Consider the following 9,095-nt stretch of genomic DNA (forward strand, 5'->3'; position numbering starts at 1 on the left):
GCGGAGGCTGGGCGGCGCTCGTGCTCCGCCCTTCCTCCTCTCTGAGCGGGCCGCCAGCAGGGCGGAGGCGGCGGCGGCTGCTGGATCGCGCCGGGGGCGCCGCGGCGTCCGGCCCCGGGGAGAGGCGCAGGGAGGCGGCCGAGGCGGCGGCGCCGGTGCGGCCGGGCAGGGCGGCCGAGGCGCGGGCCGCCTCGTGCGGCGGCCCTCCCGTCTCTCCCTCGGCCTGCTTCTCGCCGTCGCTGTCGCTCCTCGGCAGGATGCCCAACATCAAGATCTTCAGCGGCAGCTCCCACCAGGACCTCTCGCAGAAGATCGCCGACCGCCTCGGCCTCGAGCTGGGCAAGGTCGTCACCAAGAAGTTCTCCAACCAGGAGACCTGGTGAGCGGCGCGCGGGGGCCGGGCAGGCGGGCCCTCTCCCGCCTCGGGCGGCCCCCGCGCCTTCCGGACGGCGCTCCCCTCAGGCGCGGCCCGCGAAGGGTGGCGGGACTCGCGGCCTGGAGCCCAGCGGGAGGCGTGCTGGCCAGGCGCTGGGCGGCTGGAGGGGCGCCAAGGCAGGCCCCGGTGGTGGGGCCGAGCGCCGCGCTGCGGCCCGGCGTGGGAGCCCTGGCTGGAGACAGCGCGGGCGCCCGGGTCCGCCGCGGGGGCCAGTCGGGTGGGCGCCTCCGCCTGCTCGGGTGTTGCTGCGGGCAGCCCCGGACGGCAGCACGAGCCCCGCGGCTTCCTGGGCCTGATCGGTGGGCGCCTCTCCCCCGCTGCAGCGTGGAGATCGGCGAAAGCGTTCGTGGCGAGGATGTGTACATCGTGCAGAGCGGCTGTGGGGAGATCAACGACAACCTGATGGAGCTTCTGATCATGATCAATGCCTGCAAGATCGCCTCGGCCAGCCGCGTCACTGCCGTCATTCCCTGCTTCCCCTACGCTCGCCAGGACAAGAAAGACAAGGTGGGCCTGGGAAGGCTGCAGCTGCATCGGTTTTATGTGATGGCTGCTGACCATTGTGCTGAGTGCTTTGGGAAAGATGGAGGGCCTTCAAAAGCTTTTATTCGGTAAAAAGCAGAGAGAGAGGCAGTGCCAGTTGTCTGTGTTTCTGCGCCAAGCTTGTCTGTTACGCTTACTCAAGAGCATACTTGGCTCCCTCCATGTTTCCTTGGCCTTAGAGACCCAGCCAGTTCCACCAGCATCTTAGATGGATGCTGAAGCTGCATTCAGTATGTCTAGGTTTACTGTCTGATGAGTCTGTTGATGCTTCTGCTAAAGAAGCAAAAGCAAGGTGTATTTCCAGAGTGTTGTGGTTTTCTCAGTTCTTTTTCTAACTGGAAAAAAGTTGTTTGCTGGGGAGGGCAGTTTGGGATCATCCAAATGTTGGCCTACACATTTTCTCATTCCGCTCCATTGGGTGAGATGGCACGGGTTGATGGAAGTTAGGGGACAAGGCATCTGGCAGGCCACAGTGCTTGCCCCTGTACTGTATACTGTAGCCCAGCAGAGGCAGGTTCCAGCCTGATACATTATTTTCTCTTTCAGAGCCGGGCCCCAATCTCTGCCAAGCTGGTTGCAAACATGCTCTCGGTTGCCGGTGCAGACCACATCATCACGATGGACCTCCACGCCTCTCAGATCCAGGTTTGTACTACGGGACCCTGGAGAGCCTGGACTGTTTGCCAAGCTGGTGTTTCTGAGGAGTCAGAGCTGTGGGAATGGTGCGGGGGGACAGCACTCCTTTTGCCACCCTCTGTCCAAGTCAGCAGCCGCTGTGGGGCTGCAGGGGGGTTGATCTGCCGGGATGGGAGCCACAGTTCTTTCAGTGCATCTGGGATAGAGGATGGAGCATCTTGGAGGGAGTGGTGGTGATTCCGGAAAGGGCAAGAGAAGAGGAGAGCCTGACCCTTGCCCTTGCTTGTTTGTTGGAAGTGGAGGGCACAAAGGTGCAACGGGGTGGCTCCTTTCTTTGCTGCTCCCTGTGGAAGCTGTTACAGAATCAGTCCTGGGCAGCACCACTTTGCAGTCTGCCTTGCTGCTGGAGCCTTGGAGCAGTCTCTTCCTAGCAGTAATGCAACCAACAAGCCAGGCTGAAGATGCAGGGCAGTGCTTGGTTTGTGAGTTCTGGGCTGAGCACCGGGGCTTCTCCTTCTCTCTCTCCAGGGTTTCTTTGATATCCCCGTGGACAACCTGTATGCCGAGCCTGCTGTGCTCAAGTGGATCAAAGAGAACATTGTTGAGTGGAAGAATTGTACCATCGTCTCACCAGATGCTGGGGGAGCCAAAAGGTGACGGATTTGTAGAGCATTGTGGGAGGGGAGGGCCCTCCGTCGCCTCACTGATGTCGAGCGGCAGGACTTCCTCAGGGTGGTGCCCTGTAGCGCTGCCAGCTCACCTTGTACGCTCATTTACTTTTGCCTTTTCATGCTGTGATCCTTTAAAAGGATGCCAAGAGAAGAAGCTGTATTGTACCGGATCTGGACAAGATTTTGTGGGTTTTGAACGTGCGATGGTTGTTTGCTTGTTGTTGCAAAGCATCGTGTAAACACAGGTCTCAGATATGGGTCTTTTGGGAGCACCCCCTTGATTTCCTTTCATATGGTTGGTGGTTCAGATACTTCCCCCAGGTGTGCTTCCCCCAGAACACACAGGTAGACGATGGGGGCCTTTTTGGCTCTGAGAGCCATGCCATGCCTGATGCTGGTGGGGGTGCAGGGGGTGCATGTGCTTTTGGGGACCTTTAACTTTGCCCCATCATGGCCATTCTGCACAAGAAGGGGGAGCATTTGTGGTCATGAGGAAAGGTGGGCTGAAGCTGCCTCCTCCCTCCACAGCCTGAAAGCATCACTGCTGCCAGGCTACCGCAGGGGCCACAAAAGCCAATATCCCCATCTGTGGGGTGTTCTGGGGATTTCCTGCAGGCTATGGAGTTGGACATACCTGAGCTAGACTGAAGTGGCATCCCTTTGCCTCTCTGACACAAGCAAGTGGATCTCACGCTCTTTTCTCTCCTGGCATGGAACTGGTGGCAGATTTGGGGTGGGAGGAGGTCAGGCAAGAGACATTATAGAGCTTAATTAATGGATAAAAAGGTGGCCCAAGATTGACAGGCAAATGGTCAAGGATCTTCTGCTTGGGCTAAATGAGTTCAGATCTCCAAGCCCTGATGAACTTCCTCCCAGGGTCACAAAGGAGCTAGCGGAAGAACTCTTAGAAGCGCGGTCTAGCATCTTTGAGAATTCACGGAAGACAGGAAAGTGCCAGATGACTGAAGAAGGGCCACGGTTGTCTCTATCTACAAGAAAGGCAAAAAATATGAACCTGGGAAGTATAGACCAGATCGACTGACATCAATCTCTGGAAAAATTCTAGAGCAAATTATTAAATAAAGTTTCCAAACACCTTGAAGACAATGCAATGATTACTAGAAGCCCACATGGATTTTTCAAGAATAAATCCTGCCAGACTTACCTAATTTCATTTTTTGACTGGGTAACTTCCTAAATGGACTGCAGGAATGCTGTGGACATTATCTAGCTTTAGCAAAGCCTTCCACAAAGGGCCCAGCAACATCCTGATTACCAACTAGCAAACAGCTGGCTAGATAGTGCAATTGGATGGATCCACAACTGGCTGCAAAATCTCATCAGTGGCACTTTCGCAAACTAGTTCATGTGCTAAACATGAGCCAACTTTGTCATGCATCTGCAAAAAAGGGCAAATGCTATTTTGGGATGCATTAACAGAAGCATCACTTCCTAAACATGTGAAGTTCTTGTTCCACTGTATTCAGCACCAGTCAGACCTCACCTGGATTACTGTATCCAGTTCTGGGCACCTAAATTTTAAAAAGATGCTGAAAACCTAGCAAGGGTGCAGAGGAGGGCAACAAGGATGATTCGGGAACTGGGGGCAAAATGAAAGCTTGAGAGAACTGGGCATGTTCAGCCTCGGGAAGAGAAGACTGAGGGCACAAATGATAGCACTCTACAATTACCTGAAAGGCTGCCACAAAGAGGAGGGACAAGCTCTCGTCTCATCCATTCCAGAGTGCAGGACATAGGATTTATTTACTTAGAAGGCTTCTATGCTGCCCCATTCGCCGAAGCCTCAGGGCGGCTCACAACAGAATGACAGACTTAAGTTAAAAGAAGCGAGATTTAGACTAGACACCAGGAAGAACCTCCTGACTGTCAGGGCAGTACGACACCGGAGCCTCTTACGTGGGGAAATTATGGGCTCTCCCTCACTGGGGACATTCAAAAAGTGTTTGGACAGTCATCGAAATGGCATGGGGTGACGTGGCGTCCTGCAACAGCCGACGGCTGGACCCAGTGGCCTTCTGGCACCTTCCAACTCTAATCTTTGATGCTATGGACCCATCAGGAAATATTTGCTTAATGGGTTGGCTGGTGAGAAGGGACTGTAGTCCATCTCGCTGTGCTGTGCTGTGCCTGTCAAGTCCAGGTACCTGTCCTGACGGCTCGCCCTTCCTTGGAACATACAAAAAGCCATGCGGGATCAGACCCAGGGTCCATCCAGCTCAGCGCCCGGCACGCACGGGTGAGCGCAAGGCCTGCCCAAGCTCCTCAGCGGCTGGCGTACGCAGGCAGGTGGGGGAGGGGGCACCCGGCCAGCGAGTCTACTGCCTCCCTCATGAGTTCACCTGTTCTTCGAACAGGGTCCTTTGATGCACTGTCCTCTTTCCGCAGAGTGACCTCCATTGCTGATCGGCTGAATGTGGACTTTGCCCTCATTCACAAGGAGCGGAAGAAAGCGAATGAAGTGGATCGCATGGTGCTGGTGGGCGATGTGAAGGATAGGGTGGCCATCCTCGTGGACGACATGGCGGATACCTGCGGCACCATCTGCCATGCAGCAGACAAGTAAGAGGAGGCTTTTCTCCCGACAGCTGTGGCTTCTTGGGACGTCTTTGGGGCGGGTTCCATCCTGGGTTCAGATGGAAATCCTGAAATTGGGTTGCCCGACACCCAATGTTTCTGGACCAGTTGGTCCTGTAACTGATCAGAAGAGAGCCTTGGGTGAGCAGTGAAATGGCTCAGTGTGCTGATAACACGAAATCATTTATGGGGTTCAAACCAAAAGGGATTGGGAGGAACTGCAAAAAGGTTTCTTCAGAGCGGGTTGCTGAGGAATGTGGGTGGAAGGGTGCTGTCGCAGGTAACTTCTTGCTTTCGGTTTCTCATGGGCAGCTGCTTGGCTGCTGTGGGAACAGGATTCTGGACAAGATGGATCCTGGTACAAGTGCCGCACTTACACTGTTAGTCAGCCTTTGTCTGGTGGAATTCACAATCCTTTCCTGCTGAGTTTGTCTTCCTTTAATTTTTCATCATACCTTTAATTAAAGTTTCCATCAACTTGAGTTTCTGTAAGCCCAGGGCGCTTGCTGGGTACCAGTAGGTGGTTCACGGCATGAGGTCGGTTAGCTCCTCGTTCCATGCTCAGGTGTTTGGCTTTCCCTCTGAAGATGAGAAGCTCAAACTCTTCCTAGCTAGCAGCGCAACTCTTGCCACGTCATCTTGTTCCTCACAGGCTGCTTTCTGCTGGAGCCACCAAAGTGTATGCCATTCTGACTCATGGGATCTTTTCTGGGCCAGCCATTTCCCGAATCAACAATGCCTGCTTTGAGGCAGTCGTTGTCACAAACACAATCCCGCAGGAGGACAAGATGAAGCACTGCCCCAAAATCCAGGTATGCGTGCTCTTAAGATGCAGCAGGAAAGAGCGTCTGTGTGCAAGGTCTGGTCTTGGAGGGAGGAGGGCCGTGTTGACCCCCAAACTTTTCATGACTTGTCCTCCTTGCTTCCGCAGGTGATTGACATCTCCATGATCTTGGCCGAGGCCATCAGGAGGACTCACAATGGAGAATCTGTTTCTTACTTATTCAGCCACGTCCCTTTATAACAATCAATGCTGCTGTTTGTGTGGCTTTTTGGAAAAAAACGCCCCCCAAAATTCATTTTAAGGTTCAGTAGAAGATGTTGCTTGTTTGACTGCAGCTCCCTTCCATTCTGCCTCCGTGCTTCTCGGAGCTTGAGAGACAAGGGCCACCTTTTCCAGCGCTTAGACCACCATCCAGTGGCTCTTCTGTAGCTTAGGCTTCTCACGAAATTGTTCAATCATTTCCCATCAGAAGAGAACAGAACTGATACTGCAAACTGCCACACATTACGGGGGTGAGAATTTTTTGCATGCAAAAATTCTGGAGTGTGTTGTATCAGTAGGTGAACAGCCACCACTTGGCAGAAAATAGTCCTGTCTCTGAAGTGCGGACGGGGGCCAGTCGTGTGGCTGATCCTGCCTGTCGCGAGACACATTGCCTTGCTTGCCTGCTGGCCCAGCCTGGCCTTTCTGCCTCTTGTCCAGTCCATTTCAGAAGAGCTGAGGGCGTCCTTCAGCCTTTCCCTATTCAGTCGTTTACTGTTTAAGGCTTTGCTAGTATTAGCCCTTCTGCCCACATCAGCCTCGCTTTGCTGCCCAGAGGTGTTTGTGGATCTTCAGAAGCTTTGGGGAGGGGACACGCCACCCACTTGACTCCACAGTGAGGCAGCCGGCGCGGGTCGGTTTATTTATTGATGCTTTTGGGTTGCTACCTGTTAATGCTCACTTGACCCTTTCACAATGGGGCTGGGGAGAGCTCAGCTGTTGCAGAGCAGAGAGTGGCAGAGGCTTGGGCTCGGAGCCACTGCTCCTCTCCTCTGTACCGGGGAGAACAAAGGCTGCACCGAGCAGCCTGGCTTTGCAGACGAGCAATCGTCCAAGGAAGCCGCTTGCTCCTGGCCTCCGGCCTCGAGAGCGCCAGAAGATAGAACTAGAGGTACCTGAAGAACAGCTGTGGGGCTGCCCTTTCCAGATGCTGGCCCTGGTGCCTTTTGAATGAAACAGCCCCCTTCCAAGATTGGCACCCTGTCGAGTCACCATTGTGAACGTCTGTGGTTTTCTGCTTTGTGTCTGTCTGGCACATGAGCGCATGTGTGTTGCTTCTTTGCTTTGGGTCCTTCATGCTGCCTCTCTCCAGCTCCTGCCTCTACTCCACCCTGGTGTGAATCGGATGGGGAGGACGCAGGAGCAACAGAAGGTTCCCTGACATTTGTGTTATCTGAGACCTCAATGAAAGAGGAATTAAACTTTTATTTAAAACCAAAAACATCCTGAATACTACTCAGATCTTGTTTCTGCAGGGGGCTGCCACCGTTTTCCTGAGAAAAGGAAGGCAGGCTAAGGGGGGGTGAGGCCTTGGCAGGGACAAGGGTGCTGGAGACGGTGCCTGTGTATAGCCTTGGCACAGGCTGGGCAGTGGTTAGCTTTCTGCATTCTGTGGGATCAGGCAAAAAATGCTGGTGCGAAAGGCGCAGCAAGGAGAAAACAGCTCGTGCTTTAATGGATGGGTGATTTAAGAAAACAGCCTCTCGGGTATAGACAAAGGCGCTCCCTTGACTGGGTAGCACAGGCTGCTTCTCATTGGTAAACGAAGCTGGCTTGGAGTTTGTGGCACATTGGGCTGGAGCTCCACACCCACGTGGCTGGGGCAGGGACACGTGACAGCGTGCCCACAGGCCAAGGCTGTCATGGGTCTGGCCCTTCTAGACCTGCTAAGGAAGTTCTCCCCACACGCCTTGGGACGTGGAGCTTGCCACCTGGACACTGGTCAGGACTGTTCCAGAAATACACAAAGCAAGCATACATTGCCAGCTACAACCCTTCCATTCCTTATGGGGTGAAATGTGCCCCCTCGGAAACGCCTGCAGAATAGGCACTTCAGCACATTGATAGCCCAGCTAACCCTTGGGGGGGGGGCTGAGCAGCCCCTGTGCACACCTTCCCTTTCACATGCGGGCAGATGGGCCAGCCACATTGTCTTCAAAAATGCCCTGAGCATGTGCAGAACGGCTGGAGGGGGAGGTCACATTTCCTAGGCTGTGCATTCTAGCCTAAGGAACATATTTCTGGAATGATTTCTCCATGGCCTTTTGATCCAAAAAAGAACCCCTAAAGAAAGACTAAATTTCAGCTGCAAAAGCCACTTCAACAAGATGTAGCGATACAGATTTGGAGCAATTGGCTGCAGCTTGTCGCCAAACATTCCATGCCTGTGAGATTCATCAGAGGCTGAACAGAGCGCCAAAGCTGCAGGGACGGCAGCCGGCAGACTGGGAGGCCCGCTTGGCCTTTATGATGCGTGTGAGTCTCCTCCTCCGGGAGCTCTGCTACCCATCCCGGGCGTGAATACGATTGGAAGCTGCCGTGACAAAATGGCTGGCTCCACCCCAAAGCCTGGGCTACAGCAGCAGCATCTCTGCTGCTGAAGAGGCACCTGGCTGCAGGAAGCCATGAGGGGTGGAGTCCCGGACGGGTGCAGCGAGGAGGGTGGAGAGCGTTCTTGCGCTGCAAAGTCACGGCGAGGAATGAGACGCAAGAGCTACATGTGCAGCAGTGACTGGAGAAGGTAACGGACCACCGACTCCGAATGATTCTTCTTTGGCGAGAGGGGCTGGGCTCTCCCCTGCCTGGGCATCACTGCTGGTCTGAGGCTGCACCCCTGGGGGAGGCAAGATGCTCTTTGCTCACGTCACGGACGCCGCAAGAGCAAACACCGCGGGGCTTTGTTGGGGCAGAGGCTGTGGCTACCTTGCACCAAAATGGAGGTGGCCGGCGAAATGTGGCCTCAGCTGGAGGAGTGCACTGAGTAGGGCCCATGAGGCCAGAGAAGGCCATTTGCAGGGCTGCATCCTGCAAACATCCCCAGCAGCCTTCATTCGCCCATGGACATTAGACCGATGGGTGCATGCAGAATGCTCTGGGGCCTTCCCCATACACCGTGCGCTCTGTATTTTGCTTTTAACCCCCCTTCCCCCAGTATATCTGGACAGTGGCTCTAGCACACCTCCTGCAGCAGCTGCTTCTGGCCGGGGGCCTTCCTTCCTAGAGCCTCCCTTGCCTCCTGCTCCACCGTGATGGTGGTGTCCTCTGATCAGCCAAGGAATCTGGCCTTTGAACCGCCATACATGTGCACAAACTGTGACAGCCATTCTCTGTTCCAGCTGCAGCAGTGAAGCAGCCCTGAGGAAAGAGAAGTGGGGCCACCCCTGAGAAG

At 54.7% G+C, this 9,095-nt stretch overlaps 1 protein-coding gene across 1 annotated transcript; it reads left to right on the plus strand.

Annotated features, from left to right (window-relative positions):
- Positions 1-184: 184 nt before the first annotated feature.
- PRPS1 (phosphoribosyl pyrophosphate synthetase 1) lies at positions 185-7,148 on the plus strand. The gene is made up of 7 exons (XM_044452671.1): positions 185-379; positions 760-943; positions 1,526-1,624; positions 2,144-2,268; positions 4,693-4,866; positions 5,534-5,693; positions 5,813-7,148. The coding sequence occupies exons 1-7, from the start codon at positions 258-260 to the stop codon at positions 5,903-5,905; spliced, it is 957 nt and encodes a 318-aa protein (XP_044308606.1). The 5' UTR covers positions 185-257; the 3' UTR covers positions 5,906-7,148.
- The last annotated feature ends 1,947 nt before the right edge of the window (positions 7,149-9,095 follow it).

This window comes from Varanus komodoensis, unplaced genomic scaffold (assembly GCF_004798865.1).
Source record: "Varanus komodoensis strain SLA01 unplaced genomic scaffold, ASM479886v1 scaffold74, whole genome shotgun sequence".
Taxonomy (NCBI): Eukaryota; Metazoa; Chordata; class Lepidosauria; order Squamata; family Varanidae; genus Varanus; species Varanus komodoensis.

Excerpts from the sequence above, each read along its gene's own strand:
- PRPS1 (XM_044452671.1), top strand. The coding sequence starts at position 258 with ATGCCCAACATCAAGATCTTCAGCGGCAGCTCCCACCAGGACCTCTCG. Across the intron at positions 380-759 it reads TTCTCCAACCAGGAGACCTG|CGTGGAGATCGGCGAAAGCG; the intron begins GTGAGCGGCGCG and ends CCCCCGCTGCAG. Across the intron at positions 2,269-4,692 it reads GATGCTGGGGGAGCCAAAAG|AGTGACCTCCATTGCTGATC; the intron begins GTGACGGATTTG and ends CTCTTTCCGCAG.